The sequence below is a fragment of the Lichenostomus cassidix genome, chromosome Z, assembly GCF_008360975.1.
Source record: "Lichenostomus cassidix isolate B80296 chromosome Z, HeHo_3.0, whole genome shotgun sequence".
Taxonomy (NCBI): domain Eukaryota; kingdom Metazoa; phylum Chordata; class Aves; order Passeriformes; family Meliphagidae; genus Lichenostomus; species Lichenostomus cassidix.
In genome coordinates, this window is record NC_139511.1 from 604,025 (window position 1) to 627,033 (window position 23,009).

The 23,009-nt window shown below is 44.9% G+C and overlaps 2 protein-coding genes across 7 annotated transcripts in view; one reads left to right on the top strand and one right to left on the bottom strand.

The window, feature by feature from the left end:
* Positions 1-7,999: 7,999 nt before the first annotated feature.
* DHFR (dihydrofolate reductase) lies at positions 8,000-21,012 on the bottom strand. Of its 3 annotated transcripts, XM_085043175.1 has the most exons (7): positions 20,874-21,006; positions 20,367-20,416; positions 18,572-18,677; positions 17,507-17,633; positions 9,800-9,915; positions 9,098-9,266; positions 8,000-8,178 (listed from the first exon to the last, which is right to left on the bottom strand). In XM_085043175.1, exons 1-6 carry the CDS (start codon positions 20,957-20,959, stop codon positions 9,101-9,103), a joined length of 651 nt encoding a protein of 216 aa, XP_084899301.1. In that variant the 5' UTR covers positions 20,960-21,006; the 3' UTR covers positions 8,000-8,178; positions 9,098-9,100. The 3 variants fall into 3 exon arrangements, with proteins under 3 accessions (XP_084899301.1, XP_084899303.1, XP_084899302.1); XM_085043177.1 differs by lacking the exon at positions 20,367-20,416 and having other exon boundaries at positions 20,874-21,012; XM_085043176.1 differs by lacking the exon at positions 9,098-9,266.
* Positions 20,910-23,009, top strand: part of MSH3 (mutS homolog 3) — a 91,108-nt gene continuing 89,008 nt past the window's right edge. For 3 of the 4 annotated variants that reach the window (XM_085043171.1, XM_085043173.1, XM_085043172.1), the window contains exon 1: positions 21,020-21,171. In XM_085043171.1, the coding sequence (XP_084899297.1) occupies positions 21,067-21,171 (105 nt within the window). In that variant the 5' untranslated portion in view covers positions 21,020-21,066. Of the gene's footprint in view, positions 21,172-23,009 lie in introns of all 4 variants that reach the window. The other variant, XM_085043174.1, reaches the window with a different exon arrangement.

Here is a 23,009-nt window from a genome sequence, read left to right on the forward strand (position 1 = left end):
TTATCAACCACAGCAGGGACAGCTTTGGGGATCCTGTGAATCAGCTAAGTCAGCTGCTCCACTTTGTTTATAGGAAAATAAAAGAAAGAAAAGGAATGGAAATAGTTAAATTTGATCTGACATCCCCACTCCCTCCCCTGGTTTTGGATTTTGCTTCCCATGAGAAATTATAAACACTTCGTCATGTCTGTTTCATACTGGCCAGCCTTAGCCTACACTAGCAAAAATCATTCAAGGGAAGGAGGAGCCATGATTGCTTACATGTGTAATTACTTATATATTAATGCATTGCCATGTACATTGTTGGCCTTGATATAATGTAACATAAGTCATTCTAGTAATTCAGTTACTTTGTTATGTGTTGGTGCATAGAATTCTTTTCAAAATGCTGAATAAATGGAAAAATACAAAAGCATAATTAACTTTGTTTAGTTGGGATGACTGAAAAAAACCCCAAACCCTGAAACTATTATTATCTACTAATTTGATACCTTAAATACATTCTAAATCATTAGGTTCAGAGGCAGATGTTTACTGTGTTAGAACTGTTCGTTGAAAGGAACGCAGTCATGTTGTAAACAACAATGTTCTTACAAATACCCCTCTTAAATGTAACAGGCACAGCTGCTTGCTTGTTCAAAATCTTGAAGGGGGGTTATGGTAGTGATGTAGAGACATCAGTTGAGAGATCTAAAAGAGAAGTAGAGTGCTATGTTTTGTGCTTCAAAAATAATGACCAAAACCAAACAGAAGGAATTAGGAGTCTGTGAAGTGTCTCACAAAAACCCCACGCATGCAGTGTAAAATCTGGAGAGTACCTTGTTATGTTATTGGTTTGTTTATCCAGGCGGTGTTGAGGCACACATGGCATTGCCCTGTCTCTGCTAACAGGCTCTGTGGGGCCCATCAGGCATGCTGGGTGCTCAGTCAGGTCATGCCAGTGCCGAGCTATCTCCTGCTTTCTGCCACGCATGTTTTAATTCGCTATTTATGACATGGAGCTTTCTGCCTGGAAAAATACGCTCTCTGAAGTGTTTGGTGGTTTATTGCCAAGTACTTCGATTAAAAACCTGAGTGTGTGGGAATTACACTGGTGACACTTGCAGGAGTAATTGTGACTAGTGCCAGAACCAGGGCTTCCTCACAGAGTTTTAGAGAATATATTGCAAAAAATGTCTTGTTCAACAGGCACAGGCCTTTGCAATGCTGCAAAGCACAAGTGCTACCTTCCTTGGTGCTGTAAATCAGCAGGCTGACAGGATAACTCTCTTTTGCCAGTTCCCACAGTCTGTGAACAACACGTATTCATAAATTGTTATTTAGATTTGTTGTGGTTTGACCCTGGCTGAATGCCAGGCACCTAAGAGATCTGCTCTCTCTGCTCTCTGCTCTCTCCTGCCGCAGCTGTGCAGAGGAGAGAGAAAAACTTACACACACACACTGGACTCAGGAGTTGAGATAAGGGACCTGTGAGAGGATGCACTGAGAAAGGGAAAATCAGGCTGAAAACTTAAAGTTGCAAAGTGATTCATTAACCTAACAGAGTTGGAGGGTAAATGAGAAGTAAAAATAAGTTCTTGAGACACCATTTCTTCACTCACCCCCCTCCCTCCTTCCAACCAACAGCTCGGGCCAAGGGCAGGGTAAGGGGTTTTCCTCTGGTCAGTCCATCAGAGAGAGGAGTCCTCTACTTAGCCATGGGTTCCTCCCACGGGAGACAGTCCTCTGGGAACTTCTTTGCCGTGGGTCTGACCTCATGAGCAGCAGCCACCCGAATCTGCTGCACACGAGATTTTGTGCACAGGGTGCAGAACTGTGAGCCCAGGCCAGGCTGTTTCCATCCTGGGAGCAAGGCAAGGCCTTTCTCTCCCTGGCAAAGCCTTTCTCTCCCTGGCAAGGCCTTTCTCACCCTGGCAAAGCCTTTCTCTCCCTGGCAAGGCCTTTTCAGCTTTAACTCTCTCTCTGGGGCTCCCACTGATCAGTTTCCCCCAGGCATCCCCCTGCTCCCCAGGGCTGTGGGTGATCTCTGCACCCCTGTGCACTCCATGGGCTGCAGGGGCACCACCTGCTCCCCCATGCTCTTCACCACAGCCAGCAGAAGGTTTGCAGCTCTGGCGCCTGCAGCACCTCCTCCCCACCTTCTCCACTCACCTGGGTGTCTCCATGCTGTTTTCCCTCACATATTCTCATCTCCTCCTCCTCCTCTGGCTAAAAAGAAGAGTGTGCTCCCATTGTTTTGACTGCTTCTTAAATATGTTTTGACAGAGGTGTAACTAACATCTCTAATTGGCCCAGGCTTGGGCAGCAGCATGTCCATCACCTTCAGAGCCATCAGAGATTGGCTCTGCTGGACATGGTGAAAACTTCCAGAACTTTCACACAGGACACACAGGAGCTATCTTTGTGCCTCTCCCCACCCTTCAGACACTTCTTCAGGCCTCCCACAACAGCTTTTGAAGGGTTTAAATTTCTCTTAGATGCTAAAGATACCTTGCTGATGTTCTGGGCTAAGCAAAACCAACACAAGATTACAGCAGAACATTGGCTGCACTTTTATGGCTGGAGCAGTTTCTAAAAGAATCTGAATTACATACTAGGAAAAAATATACTGAATTGTGCAGTAAAAAAGTGGAACTTCTCTGCAACAAAAGGAACAGAATTTACATCATGTCATCAGAAAGATAACCATAGTTTCTTGAGAGGCACTGAAAGTTAACACTGAAGAAATCAATTTTGACTGATTAGCTGAAATAGCAATATGGACAAAAACACTCTGAGTAAAGAACTACAGTCAAACGGGTTGCCTTATACTCTAACGAACAACTGAACAGACATCAGAAAAAAAAGGATTTAAAATTAATTAGAAAAAACTAATTCTTTTTTAACTTAGATATATTAAATTAATTAGGTTCCCCACCTAAGACTGCTGATGGGAACAGATCTAAATTTTAACTTTTGAGCAAAACCTGACAAGAGGAGGTATAGTGATTAAAAGTTCCTTCTTGCTCTTGTGAAAATGAAGCTCTTTTTCAAGCTGTTTTCACAAAAAATTGTGTTCAGGAGCTTTTTTGGACATGTTCAATGAGCTACTAATACAGAACTAAAAAGACTAAAAGCTTCTAAAGTGCTCCTTAGTGCAACTGAACAAGCTTCAGTGCAATTCAGTGGCCTAATCCATTTTAAGTTATTGAGGTGAAGCAGGGATCTCCAGTGAAGGGCTGGTTGTCCTTCCACTGGGACAGCTGTCCGAAATCAATGTGAGTGTTCCCACTTGTGTGGAAAACTGCACTTGGAGGAAGGATGAACATTAAAATGTTCTGTTTTCATGCATGTGTCCATCTCAATTAAATAAATTACACAACTTATAAATAGTAACTCTAAATAATGGCTTGCTTATGGAAAAAAGACTCTTCTTTATATTAGGAACTTGTTAAAACTGAACTGCTCAAGGAAGGAAAAAGCATTGATTTAGGGCTCCATAGGTAATTGTGTATCATCCATTTCCTATCCTCTCAGGTTCTGTTTATTCTAAGGTTGCATTTACTTTTTCTTTTCCCTCTTTTTTCACAGCAGACATCACACAACAAAATATTTATTTTCATACCTACACCTTTGCTTACTTAGGCCAATATACAGCCCAGATTAAAGAAAACCACCTCACCACCACTTAATCAGAAAGAAGTACATACTTAAAAGACATCTGTTTGAAATAACTGCTTTTCTTGATCAGCACAATTCTTTTATTTTCTGTAAATTTTCAATCCAATGGGATTGGATAATGAAGAGATAAGGGACAGAATGGAGGGGACCACAGCTGAAGGACTGAAGGTGATATACAAATGCTGTAGCTAAACCATTAAATGATAAAAAGACCAAAACAAGATGTGCGGGAGAAGATAATCTACTTTAACCCACCCAATTCAACTGGAGATGAACAGGCAGCTTTTGTAACTTAAGCTCTTGTCCAAGTCACTTGAAAAAAGTCCTGAAAATGTAATCAGAATAGGACTCTGCTTGAGAGCTCATATATTCTTTTTCCAACCATGTCAATTAATGTAACAGGAGGCTTCTTGTATGAATTTTGCTTTGATGTTACAGAAAGGAAAGAATGATCTGCAGAGAACAGAGGACAGAATAACCCAGGATCACTACAGCCAGCTGAAAACAAGTGAAGACACAGGGAAAAGGGCAGGTTTTCCACATGCAGTCCCAGAAGCAGAAGCTGTCCGCTGAGGGAAGCAGGAGAGCGCTGGCAGGGCACAGTGACAACCCCTGGGGCACTGGATGCTCTGGGATGGGACTCTCAGGACAGCAATTCTAGCTGAGGATTTCTGTGCAGCTGACAACAGCAGTCACACAAATGCCCAAATCCTGAAAATCGCTCACTAATTACATTCTTTGTCACAGCATCTTACAGGCACTAAACCCTACAGCACTCAGAAAGTGTTTTCTTAGTAATTATAGCTACAGGGCAAACTAACATGATAAACCATGTATCCTCCTAAGAAACATCAATTTCCTTTTCTCAGCTCTCTTTCTCCACTTCCACTCTTCTGTTTCAGGACCTGGCTCTTCAGATTTTTCAGCCAACCTACCTTAACTTGGTTGGCTTCACTCTTACAGCCTTCCAGGGCAAGCAGAGACAGCTAATGTACACCTGAATAACAAGGGAGGCATCTCCCAGTTTTGTACTTAACCAAGCTTTGTTGCTTCATGTCACCTCTACCCACCTAATTTTCTGTCCTGATTAATGAACAATCCTTCCCTCAGCTTCTCCCCTCTCCAAGTCAGCTGCTGCCTCTGCCTGCTCCTACCTTCTTCTGGAAGTATAACTTTTTAACTAGTCAGGTTAAGTTTGGGTTTAGGTTTAAGTCCTCAATTAGCTGCTCATCAGCTGTTGTCTGATGAACATAACATGATTGTCTGTTCCCCATTAAGATCTCATGTCAAGTGCTACCAGTGCGCTCCTCAGATAACCTGAATAAGATAATCATTGCCATTTTCCCCTTCCTGTTTTTCCCCCGCTCTTCTGTATAAATACTAATAGCATTTTATTTGCTAAATTAGCCAACTTATTTTTCAGAGTGTACCTTTCTTTTCCATGGATTGCTGTCCACGATAGAGATTTGTTGTTGGAATGTTCCCAGCTCTGACCTTGAATACACCGTAGCTGTAACACTACTGAAAACACCAGCTTTCTACTGCCAAATGGAAATCGCTGTCTGCTGTCAGATAAGAGATAATGAGTAATAGACAAGCAACAAAAACATTTATGTTTGTTTTTCACCTTTTATGCAGACCCTCTGGTTTTAGCTATTTTGTTAAAACTAGTATTATCCTTGAAAATTAAAATTTTAATGTTTGGAACAGTTTGTTCCTGGGAAAGCATGAATGAGGGGGATTAAATTATACTGGTATAGACTTTTCTTGGTGATTGGTAATTACACTGTCACTCACGATGCTATTCATTGCACTTAGCCGCATGGGACTGGGTAAAAACATGACATTTTCCCCTGTACTGGACATAATGAGAATCTATGGCTTTTCAAGGAATCACTCATCAATGAGGTACAGGAATAAACAAAACACAGGGAAGACGTATTTGGAACATCATAGCATTTTTTTCTTCAAGCCATAGTATAAGAGATTTATTTTTACTTTGGGGAGGTAACAGGTGCCAGGTAACCATCCTCACAATACACCCGAGAGAAAACAGTCTGCATGTGCTTGCTGAGCACACAGACTCAAACCCTTCTGCCTACCCATCCCAAAACATCAAGCCTTGAACCTCAGAGTGTTGCTTGGGGTGCCTATCATTGGAGTGTACAACGTTTTGGGTTCAGCTTCACTGCAGTCAAATGCATTTTCCTAGCTCTCGACAAGGCTCTGTATATTGAAAAACTGAGGTACAAAAGGTGCTGTCCAAAGTGCTTCTACTAAAAACCAAACCAAACCAAACCAAAGATGCATCTTTGTGGCAGAAAGACACACCGAAGGAACATCATTATGTTCTGAAAAGTTTCAAGTAGGAGATTTAGAAGTTGCCATTTCCACGAAACGTAAATGAACTTAATTTGTTGTTGTATCTGACAAAGGACACAGTTAAATCTGGAGAGGACTGAGTCCACAAAGAATCAAGGGTAACCACTTATGTTCTCAGCAGGCTTGTTTTTGCATCCAAGTTAAAAGTTCTTTGAAACTGAAATGGTTCCACAAAACATCCTGGCCTCAGTGTCTGTGCTTAGGCAGAAATTTTCTAATGTATGTTGGCTTTGGCCAACGTTGCAAGAAGTCTTTTCTCCCATTTTTAATAAATGTCACTTGTCCTAAACACAGTACTTTGCAAAGTGTCAGAGCTTTCAACACTGACCTATAACAGGTATGTTTTAAACACTTTTGGGAGGTTATTCTCTTGCCAGGGTCACTGTGACTTGTATTTAAAAAAAAAACAAACCATGACATCTCCCTGGTAACAGTCTCTTTCCTCCCCTTCAACAATGTGCTGTCAATTTAAAGCTCTGGAGACTTCTTGCTGCATTATGTAAGCATAAACTTGTTTTTATCGATTGATGTAACATCAGCGCACATGGAACAAGACGATCAATACAGGGAAGTGCTTACAGTCCAAAGGAAACACAGAGAAAACTGACACAACTCAGACCAGATGCTGCAAAAACTGTGAGTTTTATCAGCTAGGTGTTGTAAAAGTGCCATAGAAAATTCAAGGGATGCTCACAGCTAATATTCTAAGGGAACATCAATGCAAACTATTGTACTAGTTTATTTACTGTATCTAATATTTTTATATGTAACTATACTTACTAAAGATGAAACAGGACTACTCCACTATTGTTTATAATCCATATTTACCACATAGAGTATTCAAAATCACACTGACAAATGAACTGCATCTTTACTGATAATGCTTGGCAGGGGCATAGGAACACAGATCTCAAGAAATCAATGTATATTTTCTTCCACTGTGAATTGTCTGCGGTCAAACAGACACAGTGACTTTTTATGAGACCAGCAAAGCCTTCTCATGGCTGTGAAGCCAGGGAAATATTAAAGCTTCTTTACCAGATTGTGCTGGCTTTGCATGGCCAGGTTTGGGGATCAGGGGGCTACTGGTGTGGCTTCCACAAGAAGCTGCTGGAATCTTCCCCTGTGCCCCATGGGGCCAATGGCATCAGCTCCAGGATGGACCTGCTGCTGGCCAGGCTGAGCCCATCAGGGGCAGTGGCACCTCTGGGGTAACACAGCTAAGAAAGTGGGGAAAAGCCTGTGGGGAACCACAGGTGTGTTGAGAGGAGCGAGAAGGGTAGCCCTGCAGCCCCCAGCTGAGGCAGGAGGAGAGCAGAGTGGCTGCTCGAGGCGCTGCTGTGCAGATTCCCCTGCAGCCCACGGAGAGCACAGTGCCACTCACAGCCCTGAGCAGCAGGAGATGCAGGAAGGAGACTGTGATCCTGTGGGAAACCCCTTTGGAGCAGGCAGGACCTGTCCCATGGGAAGGGGTGCCCACTTGGAGCAGGTGCTGGAGCAGGACTGGTGATCCTGTAGGGGTGCACCCTGGAGTGACAGGAAGGATCAGTGCATCCCTCAACTGCTACGTAACACTTCCAGACTCGCCTTCTCCTGCTGGGCTTGATTACCTTTCCCTCTACACCAAGACATTTTAAAGGCTGTTATAAATGTACACAACATCCCAGACAAGCTGGGGAGGATTGATGCTTTCTCAGTGCTGGGTGTTTTGAACTAGGAGATACTAAAACTCTTTGTTTCAGTAGAAAAGCTCTGGCATAGTCTAATGCCTTTCTTTACCCATGGAATTTTCAGGGATGCTGCCATGGATTGTAAGATCAATGCAAGGTCTCATGCAATCTATGTTGTGGAATTGCTCAGCTCTACCTCCTTCACACTCCAGACCCCTTTCCCACTGCAGGATGTACCTTCAGACTGTGGGGTGTGGGTTTTGGAACCATTTTACTATCAGGCATGATTTTCTTCAAAAAATTTAATACATTTTAACATCCAGTAAAACTTCATTATTTAAAATGTCTGCCCTTACATGGAAGTACAGAATGCCTCACTTATTGTGCCATGGCAGCTTTTTCATACACTTCAAATTTGTACTGGATCCCATTCTCTTCTTGGATATCAGCAGGGACACCTGGATACCTAGGGAGAGAGGAGAAGAAAAAGCAAAAGCCAACAAATAGATAAGAATATCACTGTGATTCACCTCTAATTTATCCAATCAACTAGGAAAGCAAGTTGCCTGGAAAAGGAAATGAAAACACTGTCTTTAGAACAGGTTCACTGTTTTTAGGAATCATATTAACTACTATCCACAATTTATATGCAGAGTATGCTTTCTTTTATAAAAAGAAAGCATACTCTGACACAAAATAACCCCCCCATTTTTAGCTTAACAAAAAGTTAACCAGCATTTTTATTAAAGCCTCCAACATGGTATTCAAAATATCTGCCAAGGAAGAAGGGATATGGAACACTTTGGTTTGTTTTCTTGCCTTGCTTTTCCTAAGTTAGTTTAGAGGAAATACAAAAGACAAGGTTTTTTACAAGTCTGCAAGAGATTACTCAAGCAGCTGACTGCTACCATATAAAATATTCCTCTGTATTCTAGGTTTTCTAAAGCACTTCTTATTAACAGACACTTTCAAAAATCTTTTCGTCTCCCCGTGAAAGAACAAGGATTTTGTATGAGTAATACTGACTTTGAGGGAGAGATACATTTTAATTTATTTGGTAAGGTTTGGCATCGTCAGGTTTCCACTTTAGTGAGGAAATTACCCGTTATTTCACAAATCATGTTCTAACACCAAATGTTCACTTCAGTACATTGGCCAAAAACAATGTATACCTGAGGAACAGCCAAGAGGGAGAGAGGGAGTTTTGGGGTCAGATCTCAAATGAGCACTGAGTAGTTCAGAATAAATTGGAGTTGGAGAATGTGACTCATCCTCCCCACCCACCTTGTCTGTCCTGCATCCCTCTTCCCTGCCCCTGCCTATCTTCCCCCAGAGCTGTGCTAATCCATTCCTGTGCCCCCTGCAGAGAGTTTGACTCCTCATACTTTCTATTTCTTCCACTGCTGGTCTGTAACCAGCTGGGAGCCAAAACAGGAGCAGCAGGAAGAGGAACAGGTCCAGTCCTTCCTCGTTCTTGAGGCAGATGTCTGAATTTTTCCTGCCTCCTTAGTGCCTGCTGGATGTAATCTTGTTGGAGAGGACATAAAAGCACGACTGGAATATGACAAGGATAATATAGAAGAAACCACAGTGAATGGCAGAAACTGTAAGTTTTTGTACACCTTTTCCTACTACATTTGTTAGGAAGAAGTAATTTTCTCAAGAGAAAAGGAATAACCTTAGAAATCTATATAGCTCAACCCCCCATCGTCAAACCCATTTAATTTGTCTTTGGCAATTTATCAAAGACATTCAGAGGCCAAATACTGTTTACGAACAACATATTGAGTGTTACAAAGCTTAATAAATATTTGAGTAATTCTAAACCAGGAAACAATAAGAAAAAGCTACTTTTGGAGCAAACTGACATAGACAATTCTTTACTGTAAAGGTTACAGGAAAGTTGAAGAACACAGCAAGTTCCAAGAACCTCTATGCAAAGTGTGGTGACATTCCAGGCTGTTAGTAAAGAATGTTTCTGGGGAAAAATTCACCTCTAACTCAAACCAACACGGCTTTAATAAAACCCTTATACATTCAAATCGGATTATTCTGAAGACAAGCCTGGTATGCATTTTGGTACTTACTCTGTAAGAAGCTTGTAGTTGTTATAGTCAATTTCTGGAAAAAACGTGTCACTTTCAAATTCCTTCAAGATTCTTGTCACAAACAATCGATGATGAATTGGCTTCTCCATTGCTGCCTTTAGAAACAACACAAACTCAGGCACAATTTTATGTATCACAGGCTTTTAGCAAAGCCGTGAAAATTACATTCTGAATCTCCTCTTTTAGACTCTGCTGAAGAGCACTTTCTAAAGGGATAATTTTGCCCTGTGTCAGTTCCACCTGGTAAGTGGCAGCAATATGTATTGTCAGATGTATTCTGAGACATTCTCAATATGTATTCTGGGGAATCTGACAGAAGTTAAGAACAAAATCTGAATGGCCCTGTTTGAAGAAAGGAACAGTAGGCCCAGTCACAACAAGCAATTTCTGGATCACACCTCTTTGAGAGACAGGAAGGTTTAGGCAGTGCGAGATGCCTACACCTGAAGGTAATTTGTTCTGATGTTTAATTCATATCACTGCTAGGGATTTGCACTGTATTTTTAGTCTGCATTAGTTGCAATTCCAGAGCACTAATTACCCGTTAGTTTAACTCCAAAGTCGGATCTTCTGACTGTGGCAAAATGATGACATGTGCTGAAAGTTTTTACAACGTTTCCAAATTCTCTGGATGAGAATATTTAAGACCACAAGTGTTTAGGTGAGCTTCTCACTAACAAATTCAGGAGATAGGAACAGACATTTTTCTTGGGATCGAAAAAAAAGCAGCTCTTCCAGGCTTTGTGGCTATTAAAACAAGCCATTAAAAGCTACATTGGCACTGGTTACAATATATTTTTGAAAAGCTTGCAGCTGTTCCTCCCTTTCCCTAAAACTGGCAACGAGCAATGCTCTTTGTGGAAGGTGACTCACCATGCAGCAGGCTATTAGGTACTACTTCAATAAGCCCAGGAACCAAGTAATGACAAATGGAATCCAATAAAATTAATTGTTACCACTGCTGAGAGGTTAATTTGTAGAAAAGCTGCCCTACTACAGAACAGTTAAAAATGAAAGGGGTAAGTCACAGCACACAAGCATCCAGCAGCACTGAACTGGTGTCCATCCAGGTTGTACATAAATACCAGTATTTTCCTTTGCTTAAGTAATGACAAGGAGGTAAGAAGAGACACTTACACCTGCAAAATGACAGAAGGATAATTATCTGCTTCACAAATAAAAATGTGTTCTGTGAACAGAGATACTTCTGCTTTGCAGCAGAATAAATAAACTTCTTATCAAACTCCGGGAATTCATCTTCATGAAGAACTCTCTACCCCCACAACAGGCCAGGGAAGAGCACTGGAAAGGACTGACCACAGGCGTTGCAAAGAAAGCTGAATGTAACCCAAAGAAGACCAGATGGTGACCTCTGTTCTAGGTAAATGGTTTCATTAGCTGAGTGAACCAACCAGCTGTGCCACTATCCCCATGTTCATAAAAGAAGGGCAAATGCTTCCTCAGTTTGCCAGACCAGCTCTGGGGTCCTCTGTGCACAGTTTGCCCATGAACAGTAAACAACAAACAGAAAAGAACTTGGGGAAGAGCAAGAGGCTCAAGCTGGTTTCAGGCCACGTGTTCCTCCTCAGCAGCTAGGAGTGCCCAGTGCCTGGCAGTGAGCATGCAACAGCCAAGGACAAACATGCTCTTCCATTTCACTTGCTCTGCTCTGCTCAGTGCAACTTTCCCCTGCTTTGGGATTTAAGTCCATAGTTAACTCAGCCACTGGATACAATCCTGACCCAGCCTCAGCCTGTGCCCACAGCCCTGCCTGGTCATCTCCAGGCTATGCCTGACATGGTTATGGTCAGGAGGCCTGATCCTGCCCCATGGACTTGTCCCATCACCCTGAGCCCTGGCTGGGGAGGTCCCTGCCATTCCAATCACTGACCATGGGGTCCAGCTCCTGTTCCTTTGGGAACACCCAGTCCTCAGTGCTCTCTGACGGTAACTTCAGAAAACTTCAGAGAAGTAAATTTTGTATCAATCATAAAACCTTCCACAGGTGGAGCCTCCAAAGGAGCCTATTCATCGAGGCCTGACACTGCCCCAGCAAAATACTGCTGAGGATGTGGCAGGGTGGCAAAGGAGCTTTATCACAAGCACTGTCACTTCCACAAGGAATAAAGTAGTTCCTCACTGATACTCAATTCAGACTTGACCTGTCTAGCTCAGGTACCATTTTCTTGAGAGCAAAGAAAAATTGGAGGATGCACAGTGCTGGGCTGCTGGAATGCTGACAATACTCACTCCACACATCATAAAACCATACCATGCACGTAAGGAACCTGACACCTGGGTCTATTGTTTTTTGTGCCTTTGTGTGTATGTCTGTGTGTTTTTGTTGGTTGTGTTTTGTTTGCTTTTTTAAAGACCCTATTTAATACGTACGGATGTGATGGACTTGCAGTTCCTATTCCTAGTAAAACCTCAATGTTGTTTTTGACCAGTCTAAACCATAGTTAAAAGAGACTGATATGATTTATACTGAGTGGACTCAGAGACACCTGGTCTAGTGAAAGGTGTCCCTGCCCATGGCAGGAGGTTGGCAATGAGATGAGCCTTCAAGTCCTTTCCAAGCTAAAACATTCTGTGAGTCCTTGACCCCCTAGGATGTCCAGAGAGCACTACTTTTCAGAGTCAAGGCCAAGACCTGAACCTCTCATTTTAAAAAACAATATCTCCACACAGTGTGCTGCAGTGTCTTAACTCAGAAGAGAAAGCTGCTTTTGAAATCACAGAATCCTAGAATCCCAACACTGACTCCAACTGTTAATGAACCTTCCAACTGTCCCCACTCACCATGTTTGAGTTGCACCTGAAAGCCTGTTTGATATCCATGAACCAAATTTCTTGGGGATGAAACCAAACCAGAAAATGTGCTCTTGTATGTCTGAAAAGCTCAAACAGCTATGAGGGACTCCACAGCCAGAAGTAATCAGTGAGCCAGCACCACAAGCCTCCCAGCACAAAAGAAGCACTCACAAGCCAGCAGACAGCCCTCAAAACATGAAGTGCTCACACAAAATCACAGAGTGCCTATGATGATGTGTAACAGGTTCATAACTGCTGTAACCTACTGACCACTGCTGTGCTACTCCCTCCTCATCCATACAAACAACAGCAACCCCAACTCCTGGAACTCAAGAGGTGCAGAACATTGCAGAGGGGACCCAGATGGCATTGCACAAAGATCCAAGCAAATTGAGTGGGTAAACCTGTGCTTTCAGAAGTCCGAAAGCTTCCCTGGGGGCATCAGTACTGCCCTGTGGCTATGTTAACAGATTATAAACCTGATGAGGGGATCAGTGTTCGGTCAAATTCAAGCAGATGACACTAACATGAGTTTTTTTGAATCCTCACTGGACTGTTTTTAATCTGGGAGCTGTTTTTAATCTTTCCTGCTCTCACTCGTCAATACCAACACTCCACCCAGCTCTCCCTGTCCCCACTTGTCCTAGGTTGCAATATAGATGTAGTTAAGTATTCTATTACCACCAGCTGTGGGCCGTTAGCTGCTATCACCTGCTAATGGCCCACTCCGGATGACAGACAATGGGCCATCAGGGACCCACCGTGTGACTCATGGACTTATCTCATCCCATTGTGGGATGCTCTGCCCAGGAGGGAGGAACCAGGTGTTCCCACCTGGATATAACCTGGCCTTGGAACTGCCTGAACCAGCCCTGTCTACTGGGTTCCCAGAGGACGAGAGCTACCACTGGATCTTCAGCTGGAGACTAGACCTTCACAGGATCACCGCTTCAACTGGACTACTTCAGTTGGACTGCTACTACCACCCTAACAGGGTGTTAGGTTGTATCTGACTTTGTCAGTGCTTTTTCCTTGTATTATTTCACTTATTTTTAATTTCAATCTTGACTTGTGATCTCCCACTGGTTTGTTTTCAAACCAATACACCACTGCTCCACCTTTCCCTGTTGCAGAGGTCAGGTCAGTTTCCCAGAGTGTGTCTCTGAGCCCAGCACCAGCGTGACCTATATGGGGTCTTTGTGGCTAGCACAGGCTTTTCCCATGAGAATTCTTTTTGTGTTTTATAAATAAAGATAAAGTTTGGATGTTATTAAAAACAGTGTCCCAAGATCTGGACGGTGCAGGCCTGGCCAATCAGGCCTAGGGGGAGGCTTCTGGCCGACCAATCTGGGTGACCTTTGAAAACTCTATATATATGATGAAATCAAAACAATAAAGGTCTTTCCTTCTTGCCACTGAGAACTGGTTCTTCTTTACTCTGCTAGCGGCTCAACAGCAACAGTCTTGGATGGCCACCAGAGCTCACAGAGGACCTGAGGCAGCTGACACCAACCCTCCCACCCCCTGGAGAGAACTGTGTCCCTGAGAACTGAGGAACAGTGGGAGAGATGGCTTTAACAAACAGATGGCTGCTCTGTGCCCTTATAAATGTTCACAGACTTGATCCTCCCTCTTCTGCAGTCTGAGGAGGAAAATTATGTGAACAGGAGCAGTCCCCTGCCTCCATCCCACTCCTGGCAGGCAGCATCCTGTCCTGAAATGCCATCCTGGAGCACATGCTCTAGCACCTTGGCTTGCCTCAGTTCATAGAGGCTGTGCAGGGCATTGCAGCCACCTGTACCTGAGACTGACTGGACACTCGTGTCCCAAAACTGCCCTTAGGCGGCTGGGCAGCTGCTGCAGCTTGGCCCAACTCCCTGGGTGAGCTCAAGTCTGGCTGGTGTTTCAGCCTGGTGTCTGAACCAAGCACAAGGCACAGGTAAGGCAGGTACTCAGGAATCCTGAATGGCCCAGGGCACCCAGGGCTTGCAGGATTGCTCCCAGAGCTTGGTGACAACAGCCCTGATCATGGCAGATCCCCCCAAGCCAAGCTGATGAACTGATCAGAAGGAGCTAAGGATAGGAGCTGTGTTAAAACGGCCCACAGGACAGTAAGCTGCCATCTCAAATAATGATGTGGAGCCTGGAGGTGTTGTCTGGCAATGACAAAGCTGCTGCTGTAGCTTCTGACAGCTGTGCTCAGTTGTGCACCCTCACATGCAGTATATTCTGCATCTACTTCCTGTTCCCCAGGACCCCAATGGGATGTCACTGTGCCAAGGACCACACACCAACCTGGGCAGAGCAGCTGCACTGAGGACACCAACAATCCCCACATCTTCCCACTCCTCCTTCAACACCCAAGGCAGCCCCTGAGAGCTGTCAGAGCAGCTCCACCTAAGTGCCATGGATGTCTGCAGCTCCCTCTCGTAGTGATCCCCACTGAAAATCACTGTGCCTCAAGGAGTGAGCAACCCACAGAACAATTTCCCTGCAGAGACCAAGCTGTGCTGCCATGCTGCCTGCCCACAGGATGACAGGGTCACACACACAATCCTAACAGAGAAGCTGGAGGCAGATTCCACTGCAACTCTGCCACCTGCAAGCACTTGCCTTGATCTAAAACAGCAGCAAGAAGCTCTCATGTCAACATCCTTCCTGTCTGACACTACTTTCTACTTTCTAACAGACTTGGTTTTCTGTAGGTAAGTCCTGTAACAGCTTGAATAACCAAAATGGGGTAACCCTTTCTACAGACAAGCACAGGCCTGTATTAATAAACAAAATCATTTCTCAACCTTTGGGTCACACAAAATACTGAGATCAAAATAATGCTTGAAAACCAAATACCTACAACTTTATTCAACTAGTGAATAAAGTTATTCACTTCAGTAACCAATTCCTATTTTACTTCCCACACATTTCTACATGACATAATAGAAATAGCCCTGTAAAATCCTTTGTGCATCTTCAATACAGACACTAAAAGTATTACCTGCAGTTTTGGTAGAGGTGTATGGTTCCCATCAAACCCTTTCAGTTAACAAAGCTAGTGTAAGCGCAGGAATCTATAAAACTGTCAGATTTCTCTCTAATGAATTAAACTTTCCTTTGAAATGTCCTGAATAGATGCTTGAAAGTGGAGAAACAGCTGAAATTTTAGAACCACAGAAGGGTTTGGGTTGGACAGAACCTTGAAGCCCATCTTGTTCTAATGCCCTTCCATGGATAGGGTCACTTTGCACTATCCAAGGTTGCTCCAAGCCCTGTCCACCCTTACAGCCAAGAGTTCCTTCCCAATATCCCATCTAACCCCGGAGAAGCCATTCCCTGTGTCCTGTCACTCTGGGTCCTTCTCCAAAGTCCCTCTCCAGCTCTGCTACAGCCCGTTTGGGCACTGGAAGAGGCTCTGATGTCTCCCTGGAGCCTTCTCTTCTACAGTCTGGACCTTCCCAGCTCTCTCAATGCTTTTCCATGTCAAAGGTAACCAGGTCTTCTACTTCTTTAAGACACATTTCCTGGTGCTGATCAGCACAAACAGTACATTCCAAATTACTCTTGATCAAAACTGCCAATTTATAATCTGAGTACTGGTGAGTAGTAGTCTAAATAAAGGCATTAGTTTCTCCCAAGTATCAGCCAGATGCTGGAAAAATAGTTAAAATAGAAGCCTCCAAGACAGGTACTCTTGGAAGATACAGCAGAAGCAACAGCTCTTTGCAGCTGAAGGGGCAAATGCTCCTGCTCACAGCTGCAGCAGCAGCCATGGCCAGGTTCTGGCTCCTGCTGGGCAGCTGTGCCCTCTGTGAGGAGAAGCCCTCTCAGAAACCTCTGGATGGAACAGGCTCTGTCATGGCTGTGACAGAGGGATGTCACTTCTGTAGGATGATATCTGATCATACACTGAATGCATTTGCACATTGAATATAAGGTGAACCTCACCACATACAACAGGAAAAAGGAAGTGTAACAGCAGTGCCATTTGTATATGCTCCTCATTTTTCTTACAGTCTTAACAATCTCTAACTACTTCATTGTTTCCACTGCAAAAGATGCATTTTCTCAGACACAGAGAAGGGGCTCACGAAAGGCACAAATTGTAAAGGCACGAAATATCAGAAAATGCATTTTCCTACCCCATACACAAGGCACAGTATCAGCCCCAATTTTCCACCAAGTGCATGATGGCACTGCCATCACACACCTAATGTCTGAGTGCCAAACAGCAAGTGGAGTGTATCTCCCAGCATATTCATAATGATGAAAGGACAGCAGCACTCTTTCCTTTAGTATTAAAAAGATTTTGCTTTACAATTCTTGACCCAGGGAGTGGGAGCAGTAGGAACACTGCTGGATGGGAAAGCAGAGTGAGTGCGACCTTTTGTTGTATGATTATCTCCTGTTATTGGTAACACCATGACCTCTCAGCTCTCTCTAAATCCTATTATCTTACCCATTTACATGTACAAAAAGCCATACTCTGGTGGAGCACTTTTCCTTTTTTTTCTTTTCACATCCTCTGCAGGGTCAGTCAGCAATCTCAGTAAAATAGACATAATAATATGGGCTCAGTAAAATAAACATAACAATATGGGCTTTGCCTGGAAAACCTAGCAATTTAGGTATTTAAGAGGAGCTCTCAAAAGCACAACATCTGCGTGACACTGGCCTATTGGCAAGAGCAATGTTCATTTTCTGGATGGGTATTCTGAACCTGAGAATTGAGATCTTACTCTCTGAGACTTGTTCTGTTGCAATCACTGCAGTTTGCTGGTCATGTGAAGGGAAAGCACCTCCTAAAGCAGCAGTAACAGGAACTTCATCCTCATCCCATCACAGAAAATGAGTAATTTAGGAGTAGGCTAAATGTACCTTGTACACTGAAGAGCCTCCCACGATCCAAACCATGTCTACTTTACATTTCAACTCTGGTGAATCCAGAAGATCCAAAGCATCATCCAGACTTTTGGAAAGATAATGTGCTCCTTTTGGGGTTTCCCTAGAAAAAGCGAAGTTTTATTACCAAAGAAATAAAGGACAATTCATCATGATCATCATACAATCTAGACACACAATGTGCTTTGCTGAATTAACAAATAACCAAAAATTTCGCATTAGTTAATTATTTTGAAGTGCTTGTTATTGCCAAATCATGTTAGAAGTCTCATCTGACTGTGGCATTGTTTAGCAGATCACAACTTAACTGTAGTTTAGGCGGCATTATGAATTACAAATCTGAAATTTTAGGACATGTTTTTGAAAAAGCATAAATGAGAAATTTAGATAGCTATTATATAAATACATAATCTATACATTAAATATAGATTATTAAATTCTGATAATCTAGAAATTAAATGTAGATTTTTACTTGAATTCCAGAACGTTAATGTTTCATTCCACAGAACTAGTTGAAAAGCCAATATTCCCTGTCCACCCACATTTGCAGTCACCTGCAAATCCATCAACATCCTCAAAAGCAATAAACCACTGCAACTGGACATTTTTATTTCAGAGTACTTGGGTAACTGTGGGTGATGCATTCAACAAGAGAGCTCTGAAAAAAGAACACTTCATCCACAAATCCTAATAAAAATAGACTCCAAATAATTGACCTAGAGCCATCAATCTAGGCAGGAACTAGAGAAATACAGTTAAATACACGAATCAGAAACACTACTGAAAATTATCAAATGGTTTGTGAGTAGAGCTAGAAGTAGTACTCATGATGCAAAGTAATGACAATTACCTTGTGAATGAATTTTAAAAAATTAAAATTTAAGAGTAAAGTAGTTATAATACTCAGAACCAACAGCAGAAACACTTTCTATCCAGATATCAAAAATGCTACATTTGGAACTACTGTATTTTGTAATGCTACAGACATTTTTTGGTGCAGGTTTTTATTTATTTTACAGGGCCTTTTTGTATCATACTTACTTGAGCTCCCGGCTGAGCACAATATTAATTCTGTCTTTTAAAGGACGGTTCCTCTCAGGAATGGAGAACCACGTTTTTTTACCCATTATCAGTGCATTCTGTTTACCTGAGCAAGAGAGAATTCATTAGAATCGTTTAGTGTCACTGATGGAGCTCCCCTCCCCTCCCAAGCCCTCTTCAGCAGTGAACCAAAGCACAAGCTGAGGCCCCAGCTCTCACACGAGTCCCGTGCAGAGAGGAGCCTGTCTTGGGCTCAAAGCTGCTCAGGTACTTGACACTGAAGCAGTCTCACACAGAGTCATAATCTCACAACAACTTCTAGGACAAGAACCAGTCAAATTAAATCTAAAGCTGATCATACCCTAACATTCAATCATACCCTAACATTCACCCACAAATATAATTTGTGACCAAACCCAAGCATTCATAATCTGCTTGCCTTTTATACACAAAGCTACTGAGGAAAGGAATGTTTCTCTTTATGAGGAAATGGAGTTGTTGGAGAAATAAACATAATGCCAGAGTGGTCACTTTTTCCACATTGTTTCTAGGTTGAGTCAACAGAGGCAATGGTGACATCCCTGGTGTGAAGATTTACGGCAGCATAATCCATGAAGAAGTCTGCTTATGAAGCAGTTTACCTGTCTGGCATCCAAGCTCACAGCTTATCAAAAGATCTGCAAGCAGGATGGGGCAAAATGTTTCTTTTTAATTCTATTTCAAACATCTTTTTTGTTCAAACATCTTTTAATTCTATTTCAAACATCTTTTCACAGGTAGTTTGTGCCAGGTAAGATGCAACTTGCAGACAACTAAAAAGACTTCCAACTGTCAATTGTGTTCTGTCCTTTTTTTTGGTACATATAAAGTTGCAAAGGGCTGGATCGGGTCTCCCAGACATAAGTAAAATCTTTCGCTTAGGACTGTTTCAAAATGAGATTAGAAGATTCTTGTGGATTATGGAAAAGACCTTCAAGTCAGAAAATGGAGTAAGTCATCTAATCAGAAGGAGGGACCATATTGAGCTGACCAGAAGCTTTACCAAACAAGTGAGTTTTCACAGCATAAACCTCCCTCCCTCCGAAGCTACCATGCTGACAAACAATTACAGTATTTCTGCTCTGCACTATCAGCATGGCTTGCATTTTCTGGTGCACAGGGATGGCTCAGCACTCAGAAAATGCATCAGAATTACTGTCACAAGGGTCAAAGGGGTGGATCAAAGGGCTAGGCTGAGCTACGGCAAACAAATTAGATAAGCTACTGCAGTCTGAAAAAAACAAACCACCTCTGCTAATTAAGCAGCTTGTGAAAACCTACCCATTTTTGACTTGGTGTTTTCTGTTAAGACACGTTAGATAAACTTTAGGTGAAGTTTTCCACTCTTGTGGTGAAAGAAGGAGTTGAAAATTGTTTTATTACAGATCACCTGCACCTCCTCTGAAATATCTGATTAATCTTGTTTCCTCACCTAACCCAAACGGTTACAAAGGGCAGAAATACTGCCGAGGCTGGTGGGGACAGGCTGTGTGCAGAAGAGGCTAAGGCAGGCACTGTGAATCCCAGTTTGGGGTGCCGATGGCTAAGGCAGGCAGTGTGAATCCTATTTTGGGGTGCCGATGGCTAAGGCAGGGAGTGTGAATCCCAGTTTGGGGTGCCGATGGCTAAGGCAGGCAGTGTGAATCCCAGTTTGGGGTGCCGATGGCTAAGGCAGGCAGTGTGAATCCCGAATTTGGGCTAAGGCAGGCAGTGTGAGTCCCCAGTGTTGGCTGCCGATGCCACACACCGCAGTTACCTTCCGCCTGGGTCGTGCTCGTCATCCTCTGGAAGTACTTGTACTCATTCCTGCCGGGGAAGCACCAACTGCGTTACAACGTGTCTTAAAAACACGTTCTCTTAACTTCTAACTCTTTTTTTTGCGGCTTCCCTAATTGCAACGTGATGTATCCCCAATGTAACCGGAGCGTTGCCGGATCCCCGGGAGGGCAGCTGGACCTGCCCTGGGCCGGTGCCATGGGCGAGGCGGGATCTTTGCCCCAGCCGTGCTCGCATGAGCGATAACCAGCGGCTATGGCATGAGCGATAGCCCGCGGCCACGGCGTGAGGGAGAGCCCACCCCAAACCCCACAGCCCCGGTGCCGCCACGATGCCGCTTTCCCGCCTCACAAAGCATCCTCCCGAGGCACTACAGCTCCCAGCGCGCCCCGCGCGGCCCCGCCGCGCCCGCCTGTTGCCGCGCGCCGCGGAGCACGCCGGGAGCTGTAGTGCGGGCGGGCGGCGCGGCGGCGGCAGGCCGCGGTACCTGAGCGGCGGCCAGGGGAGCCGCCCGTCCTTGCCGATGCCCATGTTCTGGCTCACGGCCACGATGGAGTTGAGCGAGCGCGCCATGGCCGCTCCGCGCCTCCCGCAGCGCGCCGGGGCCGTGCCGGGGCGGATCGGGGCGGGCCGAGCGGGCGCATCCGGCGGGAGGCGGTGCCGGGGCGCGGGGCCCGGCCATGCCGCGGGGCCGGCGGGGCGGCGGGGCCGCGGGGCAGCCCGTGCTGAGCAGGTTCTTCGGAGCGGCGGCGAGCGGCGGCGAGCGCGGCGGGTCCCGCAACACGGTGCGCGGGGCGAGCGCGGGCATTGCCCGCCGAACCTGTCCGGGAGGCGGCCCGCTGAGCCAGGGTCCTGTCCGGGACACACAGGGCCCGGGCAGCCCGGGCTGCGAGTCCCGCCGGTAGATCTCGGTGACACGGCGCGTTGGTAGCCAGACAGCCCGCTAGCAGCTTGGCAGGACAGACACGGAGCTGCTGGAGAGGCCAGGGGAGCACAGAGAGGATCTGGGCTGTGCAGCATGTGTGAGCTGAGCACAGAGCTGGGCTGGGCAGGCTGGAGAAGGGAAGGCTGAGGGGATCCATCAATCCATACCAACATCTCCAAGGGTGCAGAGCATGGGGCAGACTGTTCAGAGGTGCCAGGGACAGCATGAGCAGCCATGGCCAGAAAATAAAGCACAGCAATTCCAGCCCAGCAGCAGGAAGAGCTTTCCATGGAGGGGCAGAGCCCTGGAACAGCTGCCCAGGGAGGGCTGGAGTGTCCCTGTCTGGAGACATGCCAACCCAGCTGGACACCTTGCTGGGTCACTGCTCCAGGGGATCCTTGGGCTGCAGGAGCTCCAGAGGTCTCTTCCAGCCCCAGATATCCTGGGATTCTGTGATCCAGGATGTGCCTGTTTTGTAGGAGCTGGAGCTTGGGGAGGAGTTTGGTGAGTTGGGCAAAGTCAGGGCGTTGGTCCATGTCACTGGGGCTTCACTCAGGTGTTGGACCCTTGGTACACATTGTGTCTTACAGTTCTGCAAAGTGTGGAATATGTTGAGATTATTTTAAGTCAGGATGTTCTCTGGTTTTTGATCTTTGTGTGCTTTGAAGCCTGGTCAGTGAGAAATGAGACCTGATCAGTGGGATAGGCAGCAGCTGCATCCCTTAATCAAGGACATCCCGGAACTTGCAAGTTTTAAGGATGTAAATCAAGATGCTGGTGTATGTCTATGTATACATTGCTAACTTGGCAAAATACTCAGGGTCCAGATCTCCTGCAGCTGAACTCTGTTCACAATCGTCCCAAAAGCTGCACCTACAGGTCAGACAGACCTGGCCAGGAGCAGACCTTGCCCCTGAGCAGGTACAGATGGTGGCTGGGGTCACACAACTTGTGTGGCAATTCCTAGTCAATCCTGGTAGAGGGGCAGTGCTGGGGAAGGTAGCAGCTCTGGATTGTGTGTAAACAATGGCACGGGAAGGGCTTGGGGTGTGCTGGAGCTGTGGGGTGTGCTGGAGCTGTGGGGCACACTGAGCACCCAGGGCTGCCCAGCACTGAGGGAACAGCCAGTGTCTCTTTCCAGTGTGTCACTGTTGGCTTGTGGCACACTGAGGAGTAAAACCCATTTTGTGGGCAGCTCTGGCATGCAGTGAGCTGAGCTCCTGGCCCAGGTGATGGAGCTCAGATGACTCCAGCTCTGAGTGCTGTGAGGTGGAAGGCCAAAAGAGCCTGCAGTGATCCATATCCTCTCTGTGTCAGCTCTGGGGAAAAGGGACTCTGTTTCAGCAGCTGGATTTCATTCTGAATTTATATTTTCCAGTCTCCCTGTAGTTACTGTTTCCAGCCCCTTCTGGCCTTGGAAGGGTGTTTGCTTTTTCTACCTGTGTCTCGAGTCAGCTATTTTGGTTACCTTTGGTGCCAATGTACTTTGAAAGGTGTGATTACACCTTTCTGCCTGTGTAGGGAAAGCTTCCTAATTAGTGTTAGTTTGGTGGTATTTAACAGTGACATGGAAACTGCTGCTCACATGGGCTCTGCTTATGTAGAGGTTTTGGGCTCAGCTGGTGAGGCTGGAGTTCCTGCTTAGTTCTAAGGAACTTGAAATTCCCCAGTTGAACCATCTGAGATTACCGTATGAAA